The sequence below is a fragment of the Emydura macquarii genome, unplaced genomic scaffold (genome assembly GCF_026122565.2).
Source record: "Emydura macquarii macquarii isolate MOO-44397 ecotype Brisbane River unplaced genomic scaffold, CSIRO-AGI_Emac_v2 contig_2897, whole genome shotgun sequence".
Taxonomy (NCBI): domain Eukaryota; kingdom Metazoa; phylum Chordata; order Testudines; family Chelidae; genus Emydura; species Emydura macquarii.
In genome coordinates this window covers 44,702,854-44,729,254 of record NW_027133034.1, presented here as the reverse complement: position 1 = coordinate 44,729,254, position 26,401 = coordinate 44,702,854, and the positions used below count along the sequence as shown (strand labels likewise).

Below are 26,401 nucleotides of genomic sequence, written 5' to 3'. Positions count from 1 at the left end.
GCTTTAAGGGGCTGATCCTATGTTATTGAAAGTAATGGGGGTTTTATCCTTTGACAGCAGTGGATGCCAGACTAGGTCTTAAATGCAAATCCCAATTATAGATTTGCTACTGACGCCTTCATGATACTGTGGTGATTCCAACAAGCAGATAAATTTAAGAAAGTTCAATAAATGAAATGTAGGATAGTATAACTTCCACTCTCTTAGTGTTATATCTCATTTATGTCTGACTTTACATCATTCCCAGTACAGTTATAGTTAAATCTGATTTGTGGCAACTTGAGCTTTATAAATGTCATCCCTTTAGCCTTTTCTGGATTGAGTTGTAGATACTCCATCTCATGAAATACTAAATATTCTCTGAAAAAGAACATTAGTTTCAGAAGGAACATTAGCTGAGGAGCAGCCAAGGGACTTGATGGCAACATGGATTAGTGCCGACCTTGACTGTCTAATACATAAAAAAACGATCAATCTTAGGGGCACAGTGTTCCTTGGGCCTAAAACACTGACAATTCTAATAAAACCATGTGATATCTATAATACACCATTATCCAATGTTACAAGAATCATCTATATATATAGGGACAGATCTTAAGTCATACTCCTAACTTCAGGAGTAATCTCAGTGAGACTGCTTGCAGAAGTAATGGTTACAAGATTTGGCCCTTTAATTGTATTATTACAATTTCCTTTTCCCAATAATTTTATACCAGCATGTATCTTGTCTCATATATCAATATGCAAAGAAATAGTAAAGGAAATGAACATTCCCTACTAGGAAGGAACTCTGTGAACTGAGTGAGATGGTATTCTTTTTTCTTCTTTAATGTGGTTTCAAAGTCTTTCACTTTCAGTGGCCTGATTTATTTCATCATCCTCTCTTGGATTCCCTTTTACATGAAACAATAAGGTATATCTTCATAATAATTATATTTTGATTTTCTATACATGAACATTTTCATCTGAGAATCTGAAATGGCTTTTTAAGTACTACTGAATTAATCCTCACAACACCTCTTAAAATATTGTCATAATCCTCATTTTCCAGATGTTGGAAATAAAAGGATAAGTAATTTGCCAAAGGTTACATAGTGAGTTAGTGGCACAGATAGGAACAGATCTCAGATTTTTTGACACCCAACCTCATGCCCTTACCTCTAGACATACTCTCTCTTCAGATTGATCAAACAGAATAGAGCAGCTGTTCCCAGACTGCAGCTGGAGAGGTGCAAAGATGTGTCACATCCCAGGATGTTGGCAGATCTTGCTTTCAGTTATTTCTGTAAACATCCAGGCTCTTTTATTCAAAAAGGACCAAACATTTATCAAACCGAAGACAGATAAAACACATAAATGTTATCCTGGTATTACATTTCTATGTAAGCAGTTGGAGTAGTCAGTACAGAGATGTTATTTGATTATGAATGGGAAGGGAGATTGTTCACACATTTGAGAATGGAAGAGAAGATAGTTCAAAGTATAACCTTTCCATTAAGAGGTCATCCACTCCATGAAAAGTTTGAGAACTCTTGGAATGGAGGATGTGTAATTGAAATGGAGAGATTTTTAAATTGCAACCACATAACAATTGTTAAAAAATATTATGGAGGCATGGGAACATAGGAATTGCCTTACTGGATCAGACTTGAGTATCCTGTGTCAGACAATGGCCAGTACCAGATATTTCAGAGGAAGCTGTAGAATCTCACAGTAGGAAGATGTGGGATAATCTGCCCCCCGACATTAGGTCTCATCTTGGTCTCTCATAGTTAGAGATTGGGTTAAGCCTTGAAGTACGAGGTTTAACATACCTTCACACATTTTTATAATAAATTATGACAACTCTGGATATTATTGATATCCATATAAATGTCCAGTCCTTTTTTGAACATTGGTAAATTCTTGGCCTCAACAACTTCTTGTGGCAGTGAGCTTCACAGATTCTTCCATGTTGTGTGAAGAAGTATTTGCTTTTACTGGTTTTGAATTTGTCACCTTTTACTTTTAATTTACTGTCCCCTTGCTCGTGTTAGAAGAGAGAAATAACAGACAATGCCAATCTGCCTTTTCTGTACCATTCATTATTTTATATATTTTTATCATGTCCCTTCTGATTTGACTCCTTTCTAAAATAATCTTAATCTTTTCGATATCTGTTCACAGGAGAGATTTTCTGGTGTGAACATTTTCACTGCCCTTCTCAGAACCCTCTCTAGTTTTACAATATTGTTTTTAAGTGGGGTGATCAATACTGTACACAGCATTCCAAACAAGGCTGCACAATTATTTTATATTAAGTCAGTACAATAAGGAAATTCCAAGTCCAAAACTATGTTAAAATGGAGTTAGTTTGAGAGTATATTTAGAGTAAAATACATTCATGCAATGGAGTAATTGTTCCACAAACAAGCATTATAAACACAAGAAATTCAGAGTGAAAACTAATCTTAAAAGAAATCCAAATATGAAAATTCACAGTTAGGGCACCCAAACAATCTTAATTTTTCCTATAGTCACAGCATGAAGGGGGAAAAAATGTCTTTAAAATGTTTGTCTTTAAAAATAAATTTAATTCTAATCGGGGATTACAAAGGTCAAATTGCCTTAATTGTAAACATATGGTTATTGCATGGTGCCAAGATGAAATAGAGGAGCAGAGCCTGCAGTGACTCAGGAATTGGGGGGTGGGGATAAACAGGAAGGCAGAGTCAGCAGGGTGACCTGGGAAGAAAAGGGTGACATAGAGCCACAAGAAACAAAGCCAATAAGGACTTTTTGGGAGGTGTGGGTAGATTTAAGGAGAAATCAGACTCACCAGAGACTTTGGTGGAGAATGGGGAAAAGGTTGGAGATGTCAGAGGGCACTGGGGTGGAACAGAGAGTGGCTTGAATTAGGATGGACATTCTGGATTACAGACAAAAGGAACAGGAGTGGGAAAACAGAATAGAGTTTTCTCTTGTATTGAGTGAGTCCCTTTGAATTTGTATTTAGAGGCACATCCAAATATTGTTACACCCAATTACTACATTTCCTGTCTTCAAAATACAAATCATATACAGCATTGCGATCTAAGATTTATATTAGCTATTTTTATTTTGTCTTTGTGTTTTACTTTTACATAACATTCAGGGTATTGACCTATAATTTGGAATTAGTTGCCTTCATGACAATTCCCAGAAAAGTTCTCTGTTAGATGTGGTTTAGTTATAATCACATAGGACCAGGTTTATTCAGGGTGTAACCCCATTCACTTCAGTAGAGTTAGACTAGGAATAATCTGGCCCCATTAGTTTCATTGTTATGTTAAGGAGCTGTCAGAGGCATGCACAGATTAGTGGAGCTGACATCAGTGGGCTGGTGAAGCTAAAGTGTGCTACTTCAATGTTATTAAATAAATCATTCCAACTTCAATGACAGTCTGCTCTTCATCCTCTTGTCTTCCTGATTGTCTGTGACTTTTTACTGTATTATTTACCATGTAAAAATACTGCAGGTGACTAAAGTAATGATGACTGAATCTCACGAGATGGGGAGGTTTAGATAACCTCTGCACCTCCCAAATCTGAAATCTTTTGACCATATTCAGCTTTAGCGGAAGTGTGTGCAACTGCAATGAAATAATCACAGTTCCAGTTTATGCCGAGGTGAATTTGGTCATTTGGGTCTAAGTAGATTTTAGAAGTAAAATACCCCCAAGCATTAAGAAACCACAAGCCTTGTGTAAAAAAGAAGGAATGGGGACTGAAAACTTCCAATATATTTATCTTCAGGCTCCACTGAAGTTAATAGGATTACTCACATGAGTAAAGGTTTGCAGGATCAGGCCCATATAAGTCCTCTTCAGCACTGATTTCTTTGGTGGTAATCATCAAGAATTGCTGGATCAGAAAAGTAATCTAGCATGGTTCATTGGACAGAATGAAGAAAAGTGTTCTCCAGAATATCATTCTACCTGATGTATTCAATGATTTCTTGATTAGAAAATAGCATATGTTCAGTCATGCTGTAGGTAGAATTCTATCTGGATGAATAAGCTATTGTAATGGAAGATTTTATACTAAGAAACTGGATTAGAGAACAACTGGACTTCTGTTTTACAGCTGGATTTGAATTTTGAAAGTCTCTCAGACTTTTGGAGTGTAGCTGAATGAAAAAAGCTTCAGGTCTTGTCTAGATTAAGATAAAAAGTGTGTTAGTATCATTTTAGCTAACATACCCTAACAAACATGTTCCAGAAGTCTAGTATAGACAAGGCAGTATACACTTTAACATATTCTAAAATGGCCAGGTTAAAGCCTAGGCTTTAACTTAGCTGTTTAACCTATGTTAAAGGCAACGTACCTTGTCTTAACTAGATTTTTTAAAAACCTGTTAGTTACCATGTGTTAGCCAGTACCTTTAAATCTTAGTTTAGATAAGGTCTTCCTTATCTTGGTTTGTACTCTCAACCAGAAATTAGAGTCCAAAATAGATACTATCTAGAGGCCCAGATATTCTGTCTAGATTAAGTCAGTTTTACCAAGGGAATTTAAAGCTGCCCTAAAGGGGAATCTGGAGATTCCCCCTTTAAAGATACAGTCAGCTTTATGTCACCTTTGTAAAGAAGATTACAGGGTAGGGAGAAAATGTAATAGAGGCTGAAAGGTAGTCCCCACAGACTATTCCAGACAGAGTAAATTAGAGCAGCCACTTCTAGATTGGTCAAAAGAGAGCCAGAATGAATGATACTAATGAGTATTGTGAAGGCTGAGGAGTGAGACTCCTGTTGTACTTGTGTCATGTTTTATTAGGGCTATTTCTCCACTATTATTTTAAATACCTCATTTTGTATTTAAAATAAATGTTGTAGATATAGATTTTTCATTTTGGCAGAGTTTGAGTTCTTTTCAGTCAACGTTTATTCACAAATATCTATCTTGCTTCGTTACAGAAATCTATCTGGACATTTTTTGACCAGTGAAGGCATGTCACCATATGATGCAAGCTAGAGATTTTACTACTTTTTATTTTGTCAAGTGTCTGGTGGTTTAAGCTCCTTTTTGTTTACCTTGTTTGCAGTCTAGGTAATTGTTAAAATACTGACCCTATAACTGTGGTCCCCAAACTGTTTCAGTCACGTCCCCCCTTACCTGCTCCATGCCCCCTTGGGAGCAAGGCTGCGGCCAGACTGGGGCGGGGCAAAGGTGGAGCTAGAGGTATAGGGGGGCTGGGTGGTGCTCCCTCCCCACCCCCACAGTTTGGGGACCACTGCCCTATAAGAATAGCATCTGCAGTTAGATTGGGAAAGAAAAAATTATAAGATCAGTCATTCCTCATGCATCAAGGCATACGATGAATTAGAACAGTGCTCAGGAAGAAATTTCCTCCCATCATTTAGCTATGAACAGTTTGGTTCATTATTAGGCTTTTCACCTCACTGTGAAATATCTGGCAGAGCCTCAGAGGCAGAATATCAGATGAGATTGATAAACAATTGTTCTGCTCCAGTATGGTATTTCTTGTGCAGTCAGCTTCACTCTTGACTTTTTTTCCACATCTACCTTACTGAAGATAATCTTCTCTAACCATCCCATTGCATGTTATACCCCATCAGTCTGGGATAAGAAACTTTGTAGGAATCAAGAATGAAACATTTTTTCCCTTACTTAGCTCCTGTAGCTGTCCATCTTTGCTTTCACAACGCTAATTATGGAATGATAATTTCAGAATGCGAAACTCAAAAGTTATACCCTCTAAACTAGATCTTACTGGTGACTCAATCTGAAGTTTTAAGGTTATTGGGTTAAAGTTTCAAACGTACTAAAGTGACTTAGGAGCTGTTGTGCTTCTAGCTTTTTACACAACAGTAGTAGTATGAAAAAAACCACATGAGCATGATAGGTCCAAATAACTGTGTTTAATAAATATACACAACATGCACTTTATTATAGCTGTTTTGGCTGGTTTCTACAAAATAGAACCTGAATGACTCTGGAGGACCCTCAGACTATTTAAAGGGAATACTTCCCCCGGCCTAAGGACTACAGGAGTCAAAGTCCCATTTTCAGAAGTGACTTAGGAATGTGAAGCTCACTGAAAGTCAATGAAGTTACTTTGAATTTACATCTGTGTGGATTAGAGTAGAGCCTGACCCAGTAAGCTTAAATAACTCACTCACTGGGAATACAACAAATATGTAGCTCTGACATGGTTGACATCCTGTACAAAATATTTAAGACATCATTATATTTTGACTTATAGGATTCTGATTTGCTGGTTTTAATGAAATTGACAGTGCTAACTTGGTTACTTATGGTTTTGATCTATGACTGTTAAAGAACTTAATAATGTTGCCCCCTTATGATACCATCCCACAATCTCCTATTATGACTTTTGCTCCATTGTCTACAGATGCTGTTTTTCATGCTGATTTTACTATGAGCTTATAAGATTTAAAAATTATTAATTAAAGCTAATTTTAATAAATGACTCTCTGTGTGTATATATATCTCTTATTTCAAATGAGCCCTCTTAATTATTGTCAGAGCCCCCATAATCCAATTTTCCTGTTTTATATTATCACCATTGAGGCCTTACACTTATTTAATTTTTATATAGCATCATATGTTTTCATGGCTCTAGAGAAATAAACACAGGGTGAAATTCTGATCCTACTGAAGTCAACAGGAGTTTTACTACTGACTTTAATGGGGCCAGGACTTCACCCAAAGTCCCTGCTCCAAACTGCTTTCAGTCTATATTAGTCTAACATGGCAAATGATAAAAGACAGGTAAGGAAGGTGAGGGATGTAACAACAAAGAAGATGATATGAAATAAATGTGAAAGAAGTTTGAAAGAAAAGATTATTATAATTTAGAGTAAAGTCGGACAAAGCAAGAAAAGTAGATAGATAGTACTTTAGTAGAACAACCATAATCTGTGGGAAATTTGCGAAAAAATATCAGAATGCAAGAACTTAACAGCATCAATAGTCTATCTAGTCCAGTATCCTGTCTCCCACAATAGCCAGCAGAAGATGCAAGAAACCCTGGACTGGGTAGTTATGAAATAAAATCCTCATAAGGAATGGTTCTTTCTAACCCCCCCTTAGGTTGTTTCCTTTTGAAACTAGTCTGAGTTATCCAAATACACAAGGGTATACATATATTGAGAAAATGTGGTCCAGGCACAAGCCATTAGAACCAAGAACTCTAATTCCATTTCCTGTCCTGACACCAATTCACTGTGTCCCCTTGGGCAAGTCACAATTAGGTGTGTGCATGCATCGTACACAGTCGCTGGAAGGCTTTCCCCCCAGTGGTACTCGTGGGGTCGGCTCTGGAGACCCCTAGAGTTGTGCCTTCATGGCTCCCTATATAGGGCTCTACTGACCCCCCTGCCTCCTCAGTTCCTTTTTACCACCTATGGCATTTGCTCTGCAAGGGTCTTTCTTCCAGTGTTCTTCACTCTGTTCCTGTAAATAGTTAGAATAAGTGTTAATCAGTAGTTGTTAAGTGTTTAGAATTAGAATAGAGTAACTTATACTGGGACAGATCCCCTTAAGGGATCTTTACTCTCCTCCAGGGGCTAGGGCATGCCTTAGTCCTGTGGATTCAAACTGTGTGGGGCTCGTAAAAAGCTCATGCCCAAGAGCGACCGGCACACTATGTGCCTTAAGTGTCTTGGAGAGACACACCAGAGGCACAGCTGCAAAATTTGCAAAGACTTTCGTTCCCAAACAAAAAAGGAAAGGAGCCAAAGGTTAAAGTTCCTTCTCATGGAGGTGGCTCTCCGTCCCTCCCTGAGCCCGTTGTAGCCAGGACCCACCGTGTCAGCATCGGTCAGGAGCACACTGTCATCTATTCAGGATCCAGCGCTGAGGAACGACTCTAGTTCTCGAGGCCCTCAGCACCGAAAGGGATCACCGGCACCGAAGACCATGTCGAGTCCACAGCACCACTCTCACTCCCCTGTCCCAAAGAAGAAACAGAGGAAGACAGACAGGGGTCAATTGCCCACACCCAGACCATCGGGGCATAAAAGCGCTAGTGGAGGGCAACCCGTGCTGGACCACTCAGGCACCAGTCTCGTTGCCATGGCACTGTTGACTCTAGCCCTGGAGAGGGGTATGTTGAGTCCAGTGCCGATGAGCTCCCCAACCAAGGAATTGGAGGAGAAAGACTTACAGCTGCTCTCCACTCTGGAGACCTTCGAAGCAGCTAGGGAGCTCATTGAAAGCACTGTGCCACTGCCATAAACCCACGGAGGTCAACGGAGGTAGAAGATCTGGCACTGAAACAGCAGGTGGTACCTTCAAAAGGGAAGCCAGTGATGATGTCCACCAACCATTGCCCTGGCACCACTTGCTGGCACAGTACCTCCTTGGTCCTCTAGGTGTGAAAGGTCTGAATCCGACTCCAAGGTGGAGTCCTACCCCTCACGGAGGAGTCAGCACTGGGACAGAGGAGGATACCAAAGCCAAGAGATGGCTCACCCCTTCACCATGCCATGGCCCCCACAATGGTAGGTCCCAACTCACTGGCCATTTTGGACCCCATGGGCCTTTCACCAAGCCCAGGGGTCCCAGTCAGGTCAGTCCCTGTTGTCAGGGAGCAGATACCATCAGACCTGGTCGGAGACCCTTTCAAAGCCTGAAGCTGACACCGGCACTGAGTATGACCTGGAACCCAGACAAGGCGCTGAATACGGCGCCAAATACAGCACCAGTACAGGCACCGAGCTTGACACCACATGCACTGAAGTGGAATTAGAGCAGCTGGTACCTCAAGAGCCACAAGGTGCAGAGGGAAGGAAACCATCCCGTTAAGAGAATCATCTTTCTCATCTTCCAATGAGGCAGTCACTGGCACCTCCCCAACACCAACAGCAGAAGATGGCAGGGCCCATCAGGACCTCCTCTGTAGGATTGCCCAAAACCTGGGAATCCTGGTTGAGGAAATCCTTGAGTGGGGGTGGACTCAGATTCTGTCTCCATCACGTCCAGCCAGGGTTGCCTTGCCCCTGATTAAGACAATTGATAAGAACACAGAGCTGTGGCAAACCCATGCCTCTATTTCCCTGACCACCATGAAGGTCAACTGGAAATACTTTGTACCCTCAAAAAACTATGAATAGCTTTATATTCAGCCCCCTCATGGGTTTCTGGTGGTTGCAGCAACAAATGAGAGGGACAGACAAGGGAACCAAGGTCCTACACCAAAAGCCAAGGAGGCAAAGAAGATGGACCTCTTTGGGAGAAAGGTGTATTCCACCAAGGACCTGCAACTCCGAGTAGCAAACCAGCAGGCGGTATTAGGTAGGTACTCATTTAATGCCTGGGGGTTCTTGATGAAGTTTGCAGACTTTATCCCGCCTGACTCTAAAAAAGAATTCTCGGCCCTGGTAGAAGAGGGTAAAACAACAGTGAAGGCTTCACTGCATGGAGCACTGGATACTGCTGAAGCAGCAGCCCATACTATGGCCTCAGGGGTAGTAGTGCGCCACAGTTTATGGCTACAGGCTTCGGGCCTCCCCTGTAAGGTCCAACAGACTGCACAGGACCTCCCTTTCAAAGGTCAGTCATTATTTTTGAATCAGACTGACTCAAAACTGCATAGTCTAAAAGACTCAAGGGCCACCCTCAAATCCCTGGGTCTACCAGCACTCCAGAGAAGGCATGTTAGGCCTCAAGCACTACCATGTTTCTACCAGCCCCAACAAAAGCAGGATTTTGGTCAGAGACGGGGCAGGAACAATAGAAAGAGATCTTATCAGGCTTCATCCGGCCATGGTGCGGGCTCAGGGAAATATCCCACAGGGCTGAAACATAACTTTTGAGCATGCTCCTGGGGACCAACCCAGATTCTGGATCCTCCATCACTATTATTTTCAAACCGCTTATCCAACTTCTATCTTGTGTGGGCCCAGATTACAATAGACAGTTGGGTACTACACACAATAGAATTGGGATACTCTATCCAATTCAGCTCCCTCCCTCACATTCCCCACCTTCCTCATCCCTCTTCAGGGACCCCTGTCATGAGCAACTTCTGATTCAAGAGGTGCAGCAGCTCCTAAGAGTGGGAGCGGTGGAAGAGGTTCCTCAGGAGCTAAGGGGAAAGGGTTTCTACTGACGGTAATCCCGAAATCCAAGGGCGGTCTCAGATCAATTCTAGACCTGAGAATCCTCAACAGATACATGAAGAAGCTGAGATTCTGAATGGTCTCCCTGGTGTCAATCATCCCCTCTCTGGATCCAGGAGATTGGTATGCTACCCTGGATCTGAAAGATGCATATTTCCATGTATTGATCATCCCAAGACACAGGAGATTCCTTCACTTTGTGGTCAACCATCGCACTACCAGTTTACAGTACTGCCGTTCAGTCTCTCAGCAGCCCCCAGAATCTTCACAAAATGCATGGCGGTGGTGGCTGCGTTCCTAAGGAGGTAGAAAATACCGGTCTACCCATACTTAGATGATTGGTTGATCAAAGGATGATTCAGACATTAGGTGGAATCAGACAGAGTTCATAAAACTTGACGTTTGCCAGGCTGGGCCTTCTTATCAATGTATAAAAGTCAATACTGACTCCCACACAAAAGATAACATTTATAGGGGTGGTCCTGGACTCAAACCATGCCAGGGCCTTCCTTCTGGAGTCATGGTTCCAAAACATATGCTCCATCATAGAAGAATGGAAGTGACACCCCATGATCACTGTCAGAAACTGTCTGAGACTGTTGGGCCACTGAGCAACTTGTCCTTACATGGTTCAACGTGCCAGATTATGCCTGAGACCTCTGCAGGCATGGCTCATCTCAGTGTACTGACCATCCTGGGATTGCACAGCCAAGGTAATATCAATTCCGGAGTCATCGTTGGAGACGTTCGGTCTGTGCAAGAGTCCCATTCGCAGGCCTAACTCCCACCTAGACCTTAGTGACCGATGCTTCAGACACAGGTTGAGGAGCTCATATAGGCCACCTCAGGACCCAAGGTCTATGGTCAAAAAAAGATCTGACTACCCACATCAATGTAAGGGAGCTCAGAGTGGTGTGTCTGGCCTGTCAAGCCTTCCGTGCTCATCTGAAAGGCAAATGTGTTGCGATAAGAACAGACAACACGATAGTCATATTCTATAAAAACAGACGGTGGTGCTCACTTTTTTCTCCTGTGTCAGGAAGCCCTCGATCTCTGGCACTTCTACATAGCTCATGAGATTCTCATAGACTTACTGGGATCTCAGAACATGCTGGCAGACTACCTCAGCAGGTCAATATCCGCCCAGATGGTCTTTCCACCCAGATGTGGCAAACTACACTTTGCACAGGTGAGGGATACCCCAGATAGACTTATTTGCGACAGAAGTCAGCAGGAAGTGCACATAGTTCTGCTCCTTCCAGAATCTCAGTCAGGGGTCGATGGCAGATGCTTTCCTCATCCTGTGGATGTGACATCTGTTCTATGCATTTCCCTCAATACCCCTGGTCCACAAGGTTCTTCTAAAGCTCAGGAGAGACAAATCTTCAATGATCTTGATAGCCTCAGCTTGGCCACGCCAACACTGGTACACCATTGCTTCTCGAGCTGTCAGTGGAATCCCCTATCAGCCTTCCACTAGTGCCAGACCTGATCATTCAGGATCACAGCCACCTCTGTCATCCTAACTTACATCCCTACATCTCACAGCATGGAAGGTCTATGGCTGAACCCACAGGAGATGAAATGTTCAGAACAAGTCAAAGAGATCTTCCTGGAAAGCAGAAAACCTCCACTAGGGCTACATACTTAGTGAAACGGAAGAGGTTCTCTATCTGGTCTATGCAGAAAGGCACCTCTCCAAAGAGGGCATCTATACCTCTCATCTTGGACTACTTGTTACACCTTAAACATCAAGGTCTTTCAATATCCTCAATTAAGGAGCACCTGGCTGCAATCTCAGCTTTTCATCTGTGGGTAGCTGGCCACTCAATCTTCGTGAATCACACAGTAGGTCACTTCCTAAAGGGCTCTGACTGGCTGTTTCCTCAAATGCACCAGCCAGTTCCCCAATGAGACCTTAACTTGGTTCAGTCAACACTGATGAAACCACCATTCAAGCCATTAGCAACATGCTCCCTCCTATACCTTTCTTGGAAGGTAGCCTTCCTAGTGGCCATCATGTCGACCAGAAGAGTCTCAGAACTTAAAGCCCTGACTTCAGAACCTCCTTATATGGTCTTTTTCAAAGACAAGGTTCATCTGCGATCACTTCCAGCCTTCCTTCCAAAGGTAGTATCACAGTTCCATTTGAACCAAGACGTTTTTCTTCTGTTTTTTTACCCCAAAACGCATGCCAGCAGCTGGGAGAAAAAGCTCCACTCCTTGGACATCCAGAGGGCATTAGCATTCTATGTCAAGAGGACAAAACCATTTAGGAAGACACCTCAGCTCTTTGTTGCAGTAGCAGACAAAATAAAGGGCCTCCCAGTCTCCTCCCAAAGGATCTCGTCGTGGATTACGTCAAGGCATGATACAACCTGGCAAAGGTACTGGCTCCAGCACTGACAGCCCACTCCACAAGAGCCCACGCAACCGCTACAGGTTTCCTATAACAAGTCCCAATTCAGGACATTTGTAGGGCTGTGACGTGGTCATCCATCCACACCTTCACGGCCACTACACTATCACTCAGCGGGCCAAAGACAACATGGCAGTTGGTAGAGCACTACAATCGGTTACCTGTTGAACTCCGACCCTGCCTCCTAAGAAGCTGCTTGGGAATCACCTCATTGGAATCAACATGAGCAAGCACTCAAAGAAAAGACAGTTACTGACTTTGGTAATTGTTGTTCTTCGAGATGTGTTGCTCATGTCTATTTCAAGACCCACCTGCCTACTCCTCTGTCGGAGTCAGCCTGCAAGAAGGAATTGAAGAGGTGGAGGGTTGGCAGCCATGAAGGCGTTGACTCTTGCAGGCTCCAAAACCAATCCTACAGGTACCACTGGGGGAAAAACCTTCCAGTGACTGTGCACAAGGTGCACACACATCTAATTAGAATGGATATGAACAACACATATCGAAGAACAACAGTTACAAAGGTCAGTAACCGTCTTTTATTTTGTCTGTCTGTGACAGTGGAGCAAGTGTCCTATGGACACTATTATTTTAAAAGGAATCAGAGGAGATTAACTTAAACAACAAGTCATGATGGGTATTTGGTGATACTGATTTCCGAGAGAGAAGGATTAGGCCCATCATATCGTTGTTTCAGATGTTCACTGTATATAGCCCTTCATTTTTTAAATTGTTTTAGCAGGTACATTTGCAGCTGAGTGTGCATAAGTACAGTAAACAACGAAATAATTTGATATTTCCCAGGTGGTATGTTGGTTTTAAGTGTGTCACCCGACAGCCCTGCAAGACTAAAGCAAGGGCATTTTCTTTGACTATAACATTAATTTTTATTTGGCTTTAATGACAAAATTATTATGTTGTAACACCTGAAAACCTCTGGTGTTCTTTCTACTGAGACAGGTATGGGCAACAGCAGACTGTTAGCCCATTTCCTTTAGCAACAGGGCTTAGCACAGAAGTCCCCAAACTACAGGATATGGTCCCCTACGGAAGCATGGAGGAATGTTTCAGAGAGGTGCAACAGGGCCTGGGCCAGTCTCCATGGGGGGCGGGAAGGGAGCAACTCCTCAGTCCTGCTCTGCCCCGAGCTCTGCTTCAGCCTCACCCACAGTCATGGCTCTGGCCTTGGCTCCTGACCCCACCTCCCAGCCACGGTCCCTGGCCAGGCCATGGCTCCCGGACATGACTGCCAACACCTGGCCACAGCCTTGGCCCCCAGCCTGGTTGCAATTCCCAGCCTTGGCCTCCAGGGCCCCAACCTCACCCCACTTCCAGCTGCAGCTCCCGGCCCCGACGGCAGCTCTGTTCCCAGCTCCAGCTCAGGGAGGAGGGGGCATGGACAGGGGCAATTGGGGGGAGGCAGGGGAAGCAGAAGATAAAAAGTTTGGGGACCACTGGCTTAGCATCAGAAACCAAGAGTGACCAGAAATCAAAAAGTGCCAGAAACAGCGTTAGCAACCACTGTGAATTGCTCAGGATCTGAATCACATTAAGGGGTACTGGTGGAATTAAATTTGTCATGTTAATTCCTTCAGTTCATAAATAGTAACATTATTTCTACTTTGGAGAGCTTTACTGGGATAGTGTTGCCTGAATTACTGGATGGATCAATGGCTTTTTGGAAGAAAAAGTTTTTCTTGGGATTGAATCTTAGAAATTAAAGATGGAAAGAATTATCTGAAAAGTCTTTCCATCCCCTTACTTATGCAGGATTGTTTTCTACAGTGTTTTGTCTAGTCTAGTTTTAAAAGTCCCAAGCAATGGAACTTGCACCACTAATATATTTCATTGTCAGGAAGTTTTCTGTGTTCATGGGATAACAGACCGCAACAATATACAATTATTTGTTTTCCAATAGCACCTAGTGGCCCAAGTGAGATCAGAACCCCATTTTGCTACGTAAAAACACATAGCATGAGACAGTCCTGCCCTGAAGAGCTTACACTTTAGCTAGACAAGACAGACAAAGGGTGCACAGAGGTACAGAAAGGTGAAGTGGCCTGCCTGTTCAAGGTTACAGGGCTGGTCAGTAGCAGAGCCAGGAAATATAATATCTTAACCAGTAGAGGACACTGCTTCTCATGTATTTCACTAATATGGCAATATTGGTGTTGATGTTAACATTTTTTGCAAAATGTGATGCATATATTTCAGCCACCCCACCTTCACCTACATGACAAGAATGGTGAGATGCTCCCCATGAGTAAGGTATTGAGCCTTGAGGGAGGAAATAAAATAAATAATTTAATACTTTTAATAATACATAATTATATAGCACTACATATTCAATACACACATTAAATCCTCACAACACCTCAGTAAGGTAGGTGCATAGTTTATCTCAGTTTTACAGATTGAGACACAGAAAGAGGCTGAAGCCGATGTTTTCAAAAATGGCCACAAAGTTTGAATTCCTCAGTGTTGAATACTACTCATCCACAGCTCCAAGTGAAGTCAACAATAGTTAAGTATATGGAAATTGTGTCTTGTGTTTCAGGGATTTGGCATCCCAAATCAGGGCTTGATCCTATGTTCATTGAAATATATGGCAAAGCTCCCATTGACCTTGATGATGCAGGATTCAGGTTCTAGAGACCACTTTTGAAAACACCAATCTTTAGGTTTAAGTTTCTTGTCCATGTCAACCAAGTAAGACAGTGTCAGAGCTAGACCTAGAATTCAGGAGTTCTGGTTTCTGAGGAGGAGCTCCACTTCACCGTGTTCCCATTTAAAATACAGGTATTATCTCTTAGCAAAAATGGCATCCATAATATATTCCAGAAAGAAAAAGCTTTGCTTAAAAACTCAGTTATGGTTGCTAAGTGACAATAGCATACTTACTTATCACTTCATTTTCGAAACCCAAGCACTTAAAAGCAAGGAAAGACATTACAAAGATTCTTATCAAGAATAAAATAATGCAAATTTCATCACAACATAACCTTAACACTGACCCAAAATGAGTGATCATTCACTAATAATCTCAAAAATAATTTGTTTATGGAGAGCTAATGCAGAAACTAGGGACTTCTATGGAGTCTTCATGTTTTCAGAAAAACTAGGGAAAATTATACATAAATTTGAAGCAAACTATGTGCTTGAACACTAGGCTAGCAACAGCTAAAATCTAGAAAATAGAATTGTAAGAACAATGATGCACAGCTGCTTGAATGGTTTAGCTCAAGAATATTTAACAAAAAAACTCTGGCCCCTTTCAGGTCTTCATATCCAGCAAATTAGAAACAGCACACTTGGAAAACTTCGTATTATAACTAGCTACTGCAAAACATCATTTGTATGTGCAGGACTTAAAATGAGTGATACACTTTCCAATGCTGATAGAACAATTCCTCACCTTGCCTATTTTTCTATAATGGTCATAAAACTTAAAAAAAATATACTGTTCTTGGCTAAATTGGTAAACCTGATATTTAATGATTTGCTTAAAGCTATTCAAATATTGTATATGATGTATGTATTCTTGTTTGTATAGCATAATCATGTTGGGTAAGACCCTACTGTAGCAAAATTTTAAAAATAATTTCTCTAGCGTTCTATACTCAAATGCCTCTGAGCAATTAACAAAAAATCTTAACTAAATACAATTTCAAAACAAACAGATAGTCAAATACCAAAACAGATACCTGAAACAGCATAAACTATATCCTCTAATAACCCATGGCCCTGAAAATAATGTTATGTTGGGGGTTAGGTTTAACTTCATTGAAGCTGGTGGACATAACCACTGCCCATCATTCAAGTTAAATATCAGAAACCGTCAAACTCCTTTATGGAATACACAGCTGAAACAGTAGGAGCCACCACCCAAAACACATGCCTTGCAGGGCCAGTTAGAAATTGAGCTATGTGGACTGAGGGGTTTCTCTGGGTATTGTTTGTTGGACCTCTGTGTGCAACAACGCAGACAGAAACATGACAGAAGCACACAGAGAAAAAAAACGGCACTAGACACAGCCACAAAAGCACTAATTGTGTGACTTGGAGAAAAAGCTAAGAGATCTGGAAAGGCCATGGAATTGTGAGCAAAAGAAATTGTTTCTTGTCCTTAGACTTAGACGATGATTAGGGCAACAGGATTCTATGTGCATTCTCCACCCCCAGGGGCGTTTTACCCCGCCCCATGTTTATAAATGGCTCCCAGGATATTCCCCGTCCTGTGTCTAGAGGGAGTCCCGAGAATATTGAACCCCTATCCTCTCTGCCCGTGCATTTCTCCTGGATGCCTGCCTGTTCTTGTACCATATTATATGCAGCATAATTCCCTTCCTGTGCCTTGAAAGGTTCATCTCCCGTTCCTTCCCCGGTGTATTCTGCTCCCCATCCAGATTGTCTCCCCCATTCTCATCACGGTATTCCTCTGCCCTAGGACAGTCCTTACCCTTCCTTATTTGTTCACTAAAACACAATGAACACATCTTAGTGACCCATGATGTCTTACAGAAAGCATAAAAACACATGACCAGATTTTGTGACTTGACTAGGTCTCCCCAACTGACATCTGCACCATCCCCTTAAAACCTCTGCTATAGCTGGTACACAGGTGGGGAGAGGGTGTGGTTGAATCATGTTATGTTATGGCAATCTCCAACTAGTCAATGGCCCTTGCATGTTATGATCAGCCAGTGTTAATTAGAGTACATTGAGGTATGTTTTAATCTCTGCTGGGGCCAACACAAAATCTCCCATGCAGTTTCTCTCCTCTATTACATCAAGCAGAGAATCTATCCCACAATCTGTTGCCAAGGAATTTATATCAATTTGAAGTTTGGCTTTATCTCCTAATTTGACTTACCCTTGTAATATATAATTTGTTTATAACTTTGTTCAAACAATGTTGCTTTCAGGCAAAATCCTGGTCCTAGATTTATAGATTCCAAGGTCAGAAGGGACCATTGTGATCATCTCTAGTCTGACCTCCTGTATAACACAGGCCATAGGACTTCCCTGACTTTATTCCTGTTTCATCGAATCACAGAGTTGGAAGGGACCTCAGGAGGTCATCTAGTCCAACCCCCTGCTCAAAGCAGGACTAACCTCAGCTAAATAATCCCAGTGAGGGTTTTGTCAAGCCGCAGCTTAAAAACCTCTAAAGATGAAGATTCCACCACCTCTCTTGGTAACCCATTCCAGTGCTTCACCACCTTCCTAGTGAAAAACTTTTTCCTAATGTCCAACCCAGATCTCCCCCACTGCAATTTGAGACCATTGCTCCTTGTTCTGTCATCTGCCACCACTGAGAATGGCCTAGCTCCATCCTCCCTGGAACCCCCTTTCAGGTAGTTAAAGGCTGCTATCCCATGCCCCCTCATTCTTCTCTTCTGCAGACTAAACAAGCCTAGTTCCCTCAGCCTCTCCTCGTAAGTCTTGCGCTCCAGCCCCCTAAACATTTTTGTCGCCCTCCACTGGACTCTTTCCAACTTGTCCACATCCTTTTTGTAGTGGGGGTCCCAAAACTGGACACAATACTCCAAATGCGGCCTCACCAGTGCCGAATAGAGGGGAATAATCACTTCCCGTGACCTGCTGGCAATGCTCCTACTAATGCAGCCCAATATGCTATTAGCCTTCTTGGCAACCAGGGCACACTGCTGACTCATATCCAGCTTCTTATCTGTTGTAACCCCCAGGTCCTTTTCTGCAGAACTGCTGCCTAGCTCATCGGTCCCCAGTCTGTAGCTGTGCATGGCATTCTTCCATCCAAAGTGCAGGACTCTGCACTTGTCCTTGTTGAACCTCATCAGATTTCTTTTGGCCCAATCCTCCAGTTTGTTTAGGTCCTTCTCTCTACCTTCCAGGGTATCTACCACTCCCCCTAGCTTAGTGTCATCTGCAAACATGCTGAGGGTGCAATCTACCCCATCCTCTAGATCATTAATGATGATGTTGAACAAAACCAGCCTCAGCACCGACCCCTGGGGCACTCCGCTTGTGACCGTCTGCCAGCTAGACATGGAGCCATTGATCACTCCTCGTTGAGCTCTATGCTCTAGCCAGTTGTCTATCCATTTTATAGTCTATTCACCCAACCCATACTTCTTTAACTGGCTGATAAGAATACTGTGAGAGACCGTATCAAAAGCTTTGCTAAAGTCAAGATATATCACATCCGCCGCTTTCCCCATATCCACAGAGCCAGTCACCTCTTCATAGAAAGCAATCAAGTTGGTCAGGCATGACTTTCCCTTGGTGAATCCATGTTGACTGTTCCTGATCACTTTCCTCTCTTCCAAGTGCCTTAAAATGGATTCCTTGAGGATCTGCTCCATGATTTTTCCAGGGATTGAGGTGAGGCTGACTGGTCTGTAGTTCCCTGGATCCTCTTTCCTCCCTTTCTTGTTTGAACTAGAGCATATCTTTTAGAAAAACATGCAATTTTGATTTAAAACTTGTCAGTGATGGAGAATTCATCATGACCCTTGATAAAGTGTTCCAATGGATAATTACCCTCACTGTTAAAAATGTATGCCTTATTTCCAGTCTCAATTTGTCTAGCTTCAGCTTCCAGCCATGTGATCATGTTATACCTTTCTCTACTTGACTGAAGAGCCCATTATAAAGTATTGGTTCTCCATATAGATACTTAATAGACTGTAATCAAGTCAACCCTTAATCTTCTCTTTGTTAAACTAAATAGATTGAGCTCTTTGAGTCTATTGCTATAAAACATGTTTTCTAATCCATTAATCGGTCTCATGGCTCTTCTCTGAATTCTCTCCAATTTATCAATATCCTTCTTGAATTGTGGGCACCAAAACTGGACACAGTAGTCCAGCCGTGGTTGCACCAGTGCCAAATACAGAGGTAAACTAACCTCTTAACTCCTCTTCAAGATTTCCCAGTTTATGCATCCCACGATCACATTAACTCTTTCGGCCACAGTGTCATACTGGGTGTTCGTGTCCTATCGAAACCTACAGTAGTTTTACTTTTGACTTCCCTGGGCCCAGGATATGACCCAATGGGACCTAATCCTATAACGTGCTGTGCTCCTCCTGAGAAGTGTTAAGAACCCTCAACATCTATTGGTGTTAATGAGGGTGCAGGACACCTGCATTTTATATGATGGGGCCTTTTCTTTGGGGGAAAAACCCCTTATTAAATGTCGAGGGCCTTCCTCTAGAATTCACATGCTAGTTTGGTCTTGCTGGAACTACTCACATTTGTAATGCTACCTGTGGGTGGAAGTGTGCGCAGGGCTGGGGTCACATAAGAAGACACAGCTCGCACAGGCCGCGACTTATCTGGGGCCCTGGTGCCCGGGCTCCAGCAACAATGAGGATAGGGGGCCCGGCTCCACCAATATTTCTGTAGTTCTGGGGGGGAGGGGAAAGGACCCCCCCCCAGCGCCCACGGCTGCCCGCCTCGGCCGTTCTGCTTCCCTCCCACTCAGCGGCTGGCCAGTGGCCAGGAGTCAGACGCCGCTCCGACCCCAAGCTCGGCCCCGCCCCCAAGCTGCTTGGTGCGCGCGGCGTGGCGCGGCGCGGCGCGGCGGCCGCTCACCCCTCCCGGCCCCGCCCCGCTCCTTCCCCCACCCTTCTCTCACGTGGGCCCAGCGCCCTGGCCAGGACGTGGCCGCTCCAGGCCCCAAGCTGCGCAGCGCGCCGGCGGTGGCCCCTCCCCCTCTCTCGGCCCCGCCCCCTCTCACGTGGGCCCAGCGGCAGCACCCTGGCCAGGAGACGCTTCCGACCCCAAGCTGAGCGGCGCGGCGCGGCGCGGGGCGGCCCCTCCCGGCCCCGCCTCTCCTCCAGCTCCTCTCCCACATGACGTGGGCCCACCAGCACCCTGGCCAGGGCAGGGCACCATCAAAAATTGCACGACCCTGCCGCCCCTGGCAGCCCCTTCCGTGAAAACGTTGCAATCAAAGAAACAATTTTTTTGTGTAGTTTAAGAAACAAAAATAAGTATGTCTTTAAAATGGTCTTGGTTATTTTACTGTTGTGTGCCTTTTATAGCCCTATGAAATCAGCACAAATTATTTTTAGTTTTCATTGCAGCTGCCAATGCTAACATTTCATTTTCTCTGCAGATGTCCCTTAGCTTGGATGCCGAAGATGATTTCTGTCTAGAAGAAAATAGATTCAAGCAGTATTGTGCAGAGTTCATTAAATATTCACAGCAAATAGGAGATGGTTGGGAGTGGAGAAGTATAAAGGTATGAGCAATAATTTGATTATTTAATAAAACATTATTGTTGCAAGATTTTCCCTCCTGTCCTACAGGCTTCTAAACCAGCCAAGCCCCCAAAATGGTACCCCATTATACAAGGCATTGTGCAAACACATAATGAGAGACGGCTCTGACCTTGAAGAGTTTATGATCTAAATAAACAAGACAAACGAAAGGTGGGAGGATAAACAGAGGCACTGAAAGATGAATGATTTCCCCAAAATCACAGAGCAGGTTACTGGGACACTGGGATTAGAATCCAGGTCTCCTGACTCCCAGTCTCATTCAACCATGTTGCCTTTCCAACGTAATTTTCTTTTTCTGCCCTCCCACATTTTCTTTGTCTGAAAACTTCTCACTTTTAGTGAGATACTTTTAACTTAGTTTTAAAAAATGTCAAAATGAGCCATTTAGCTGTAACTTTTTTCCCCCCTAAATCTTTTCCCTTCATCACTGCCCAGATTCTCCTCTCTGGTGTGAACATTTTGTGCCACACTGCTGGATACAGAACCTAAACCTGGGATAGTTATACATGAGTGGATCACTCCAGGGTAATAAGATACATATGATGGGGTACAACATGGATAGCAACTTCTAATCCACCCTCTTCCTGGTTTCTCTGTGCCTTGGTTGCCTTATTGACCTTTTTCTGGTTTTTGCAGCGAGCATGAGTTAGAGAATATCTCAGGCTGCTCTAGCACACACGACAGAGAGCTTGGCCCTTAACACAGAACTAGAAAATGCAAAAGTGGCTGTAGCTGAGAAACTAGGCCAATAATTCTATTTAATTGGCTTAATTCCCCCCCATCCTTTTCCAAAATTTTGGGAAAAACCCCGTGCAACGTTTAAGTCATCCTTGTAATTGCTTTAAAATATATTGAAGACTCATAGATCTGTGACAATACTTTCTCTATAAACTAGAATTTGTAAACTAGAATTTAAGACTCTCACCCCAAACTCTGGTAAAAAGGAAGGACATGGCTTCAGCCACAAATTGCAACTTCTCTTTAAAACACATTAATTTTTTTAAGAGTGAAAATATTAGCAAAAGAGTTACAATGCACTCTTTCATACAGGCAGCCATTTGAAACCTTAGTTTTCAGTCCAAGGCTGTGTGTCTGAGGGGTTTATTCAGAACAGAAAGATGCTCTGAGACTCTATCAGGAATTCAATACTTGGGTCAAAGTTTGAACTTTCTGTGAAATAGAAGCTTGGCTGAAAATAGTGAAATGAGATAAAAATTTTTGTTCTCACATATAAAAAATGGTGAGATTTTTTTTTAATGGGCCAAGTTGGCGACTCTGTGATTCCAGATTGTGATAAAAACCTGGCCATGGAGAACATCCATTTATTCAGTGATAATCGGGGGAGGAAATTTCCCTTGAAAGAGGTGAGCGTTTCAAAGCACAATGGTTAATAGACAGGCTTCTTTTTTTTTTTAACAATATATATGTGTCATGAACAGTTTGGTGTACTTTTAATGTTGCTGGTGTCGTTTACTTGGAGCCCATTCCTGCATTCCATACTCACATGAATAGTCCCTTTGATGTCAATGAGACTACTCCTGTAAGTCAGGGTTGTAGAACTGTTTATGAGTTCAGAAGAAATTAAACTTAAATGATAAAACATCTAACTTTATATGAATTAGGCTATCATGTCATAAACTCACCTGGTCTAAGCAAAAGGCTGTACTTACAGATGTGGAGGGTGAGGTCCATATTATGTTATAACCCTATCTTGTCAAGGGAGAATAACAACATGTGGTGTAGCAGTACATACTTATAGACCTGATGAAGCTGAATTTGAATAGCAATACTGAATATTGCACATATTAGGCAGTTACTATACATCTAATCTGCCAAGACCATGCATGCTTTTGCTTTCATTATCCTTTTTCTTTCTTACGCATATAGGTTAATCTCATGTAGTCATGAGTAACCATGGCAAAGGCTGTTCAGACCCAAATCTATTATGATATACACTCATTTATAAGCCAATTTAAGTACAAATGAACTATGTTCCCTTATTTTAAGGAGAAAAGTGCCTACAAAAGTATTGATTCATATATACACAAATATATGCTGCACTAGAAAGGCTCTGCAGCATGGGAGATGCTTATCTTTCCTGGATGCCCTTCCCCCAGTGCTGTCAAGAGGAGCCTACCCCACCACCTTATTGGTATAAAATACAGAGATTACTATCTTCACAGGTTCCTGCTCTTCGTAGATATCTTCCATGGAACTTACAGGCTGTAGAGTCTGGAAGCATACGGAGGTTGGGCTCCTCCTTCACTCACCCAGGAAAAGCTGGTTCAGGGAGGAATATATTACATTTCCACTCCTGCTCCATCAGAGCTCATTGTACCTCTCAAAGGCAATTCATTCTTGTGGAGGGCAGGTGGTGTTTTTTCCACTCCTCTCCTCCAAAGGTTTTTTGCCCATGTAGACAGGTTTAATTGTGCAGCTCTCTAGGAGGTCCCCAATAGAAAATTCTTCAGAAAGCCACTGAAAAAGTGGACTCTGTGGCTATCCAGGTCATGCATATTTTTTCAGCCCCTGCTGTCCATTTTTTGAATTGCCCTTATGGCACTTCATAATTTAGGGTGCAGCTGGTTCTACCATCAGGGACATCCCGTGTAGAAGCATACCCCTGATGAATTTGGCCCACTGAGATTTAGTGGGAAGATAAATATAACATAACAATATAAATATAACAAGAGAAGCTAAGAGCAAGGTGATTTCTCAAAACATGATTTGTGTTAAAAGTTTACTGACAAAAATACATATAACCAGCATTATCATCTTGTTTCAGGTATGAAACTTGATAAGAACAAAGTGCACAAATAGCGCATAACAGATGCTGCAGTTAAATATATTCTGTAATATAAATGTAATGTAAAGACAAGACAGAACTAATGTTATCAGAATAAATGAACTAAACTGTGTCAGAAGTGGTAGATTAATCAAAGAGTTAAATTATAGTTAAATTTGCAGCCTTGTCAAGCAATTTAATGCTACATTAATGAGTTTTGTTCAGAGACTGTTTTGAATAGAATCCTTTTACATCAGATGTTGCACATATGCTTTCTGTGTTTGTTTGTCTAAAATAAAACGTAATGAAACAGCTAATAAAACCCCAATTTATTTGTGTTTCTTTTGAGAAATAAGTCCTTAGCATGCAGATACTGTTTATTGTTTTCCATGAATTTTTGTTGCCTTTCAGCATGTGAATTTTCCAGCAATCCATTACTAACGTTTTCTCATCTCTCTTATTTCTAATTGACAAGCTTATCTTAAAGTATGCATATCAGGGTGTGGAGAAACCAAAAAAAACCTTTCCCCATCCTTGTGCAGTTGTGCAAGGACCTTTCACAATATCTGTGATAAAAAGAGAATGGAGTCTTGGAGAGGTCATCATGGCCCTGTCCATCTGCCCCCACACTGGCTCTCAGAGAAGGTTTGGGTCCCAGTATGTTCTCTCTTAAAGGAAGGAGCAGATGGCTGCTCTGCACACCCAAGCGGTATGCATGTGAAGAAACTGTGCTTGCCTGAGGCACAGTCTCCTCTTGAGCGTCGCTAATAGAGAAGTGCAGCTCTGGAATATTCCTTTTACATGGCAGTGGTGTAAATGCACATCTATTCTAAAGTACTTATATTATGCTTGTCTGTGGTTTAAATGACAAAATGATCTATAAAAACATGAAAATTGTTAATTATCTAAATGATCAAAGTGAGAGACATGTTTAGGGCTAATTTGGTCCCCTCACTCCAGTTCTGACCTCCTAGGGGTTTGCTGAGATTAGGGAAATTGATACTGTTGTGACTACATGGTTAAAATCATAGAATCATGAAGATTAGGGTTGGAAGGGACCTCAGGAGGTCAGCTAATCCAACCCCCTGCTCAAAGCAGGGCCCCCCCAACTAAATCATCCCAGCCAGGGCTTTGTCAAGCAGGGCCTTAAAAACTTCTGAGGACAGAGATTCCACCACCTAGTTAGGTAACCCATTCCAGTGTTGTACGATGGTTGTAGGTATGCAGGTACAAACCCCTACTATACATATACTGCACCAGTACAAAATAGGGCATGAATTGGTGTGACATAACCTGGGAATTTACGAGGATAGGTGGCACTGGTGTGAGCCCTCTCTTACACTGGTACAGCTTATCTAACCTGTGATTTGCACTGACTACATCAGTGTAGCTACACGTGGCATAAACCTCCAGTATAGATAGATGCTAAGTATCTTGTTTAATTTAACCAGCATCCCCTGTTCTGCTGTCACTGTTTTTATAGGTGTTATCTTTATATTATGAAACTGTCCTTTTTCTAACTGCCTTTTTATATGCAAAAAGTTTTAGATCAGATGCAGATTTTAATGAGCATTCAAGGACTTTATAGTGGACTTCAGGCATTCCTTTCTGATGCAGTTTTAAGGAAATCAGTAGTTAGGGTTTTTTAATGTCAGCAGCACTCTAATTCTCAGATGATTCCATTTTCTTCCAATACATATTAGACCCACCTAGTTTAAATGGGACAATTTCCCCACCTGGAGTTGAATTGTACATAGTTCATAGAAGATTAGGGTTGGAAGGGATCTCAGGAGGTCATCTAGTCCAACTCGGTGCTCAAGCAGGACCAACCCCAACTAAATCATCCCAGCCAGAGCTTTGTCAAGCTGGGCCTTAAAAATTTCTAAGAATGGAGATTCCACCGCCTCCCTAGGTAACCCATTCCAGTGCTTCGCCACCCTCTTAGTGAAAAAGTTTTTCCTAATATCCAGTCTAGCCCTCCCCCATTTGTAACTTCAGACCATTGCTCCTTGTTCTATCATCTGCCACCAGTGAGAACAGTCTAGTTCCATCCTCTTTGGAACCCCCACTTCAGTTAGTTGAAGGCCGCTATCCAATCCCCCCTTACTCTTCTCTTCTGCAGACTAAATAAGACCTGTTCCCACAGCCTCTCCTAATAAGTCATGTACCCCAGCCCCCTTATAATTTTCATTGCCGTCTGCAGGACTCCCTCCATTCTTCCTGTAGTGGGGGGCCCAAAACAGGACACAGTACTCCAAATGGGACCTCAACAATGCCAAATAGACGGGAATAATCACTTCCCTCAGTCTGCTGGCAGTGCTCCTATTAATGCAGTCCAATATGCTGTTAGCCTTCTTGGCAACAAGGGCACACCACTGACTCATATCCAGTTTCTTGTCCACTGTAACACCCAGGTCCTTTTCTGCAGAACTGCTGTTTAGTAAATTTAGTAAATCGGTGCATGTAATTCTTCCGTCCTAATTGCAGGACTCTTCACTTTTCCTTGCTGAATCTCATCAGATTTCTTTTCGCCCAGTCCTCCAATTTGCCGAGGTCTCTTTGTGTCCTGTCCTTACCCTCCAGCATATTGATCATTCCCCACAGCTTAGTGTCATCTGCACACTTGCTGAGGGTGCAGTCAACCCCATCATCCAGATCATTAATGAAGATGTTGAACAAACCAGTCCCAGGATCGACCACTGGGACACTCCGCTTGATATTGGCTGCCAACCAGACATTGAGCTATTGATAACTACCTGTTGAGCCCAATGATCTAGGCAGCTTTCTATCCACCTTATAG

The 26,401-nt window shown here is 42.6% G+C and overlaps 1 protein-coding gene and 1 long non-coding RNA gene across 5 annotated transcripts in view; one reads left to right on the top strand and one right to left on the bottom strand.

The window, feature by feature from the left end:
• LOC137167018 (uncharacterized) overlaps positions 1–18,953 on the bottom strand; it is a 35,340-nt gene extending 16,387 nt beyond the window's left edge. The window contains exon 1 of the long non-coding RNA XR_010923926.1: positions 18,765–18,953. This is a non-coding gene — a long non-coding RNA (uncharacterized lncRNA). The remainder of the gene's footprint in view (positions 1–18,764) is intronic.
• Positions 18,954–20,384: 1,431 nt separating this feature from the next.
• The window catches only part of ATG10 (autophagy related 10), a 116,540-nt gene continuing 110,523 nt past the window's right edge, over positions 20,385–26,401 (top strand). For 2 of the 4 annotated variants that reach the window (XM_067568961.1, XM_067568964.1), the window contains exons 1-2: positions 20,385–20,525; positions 20,651–20,776. In XM_067568961.1, the coding sequence (XP_067425062.1) occupies positions 20,651–20,776 (126 nt within the window). In that variant the 5' untranslated portion in view covers positions 20,385–20,525. Of the gene's footprint in view, positions 20,526–20,650; positions 20,777–22,103; positions 22,181–26,401 lie in introns of those variants that run through there. The other 2 variants (XM_067568962.1, XM_067568963.1) reach the window with 2 other exon arrangements.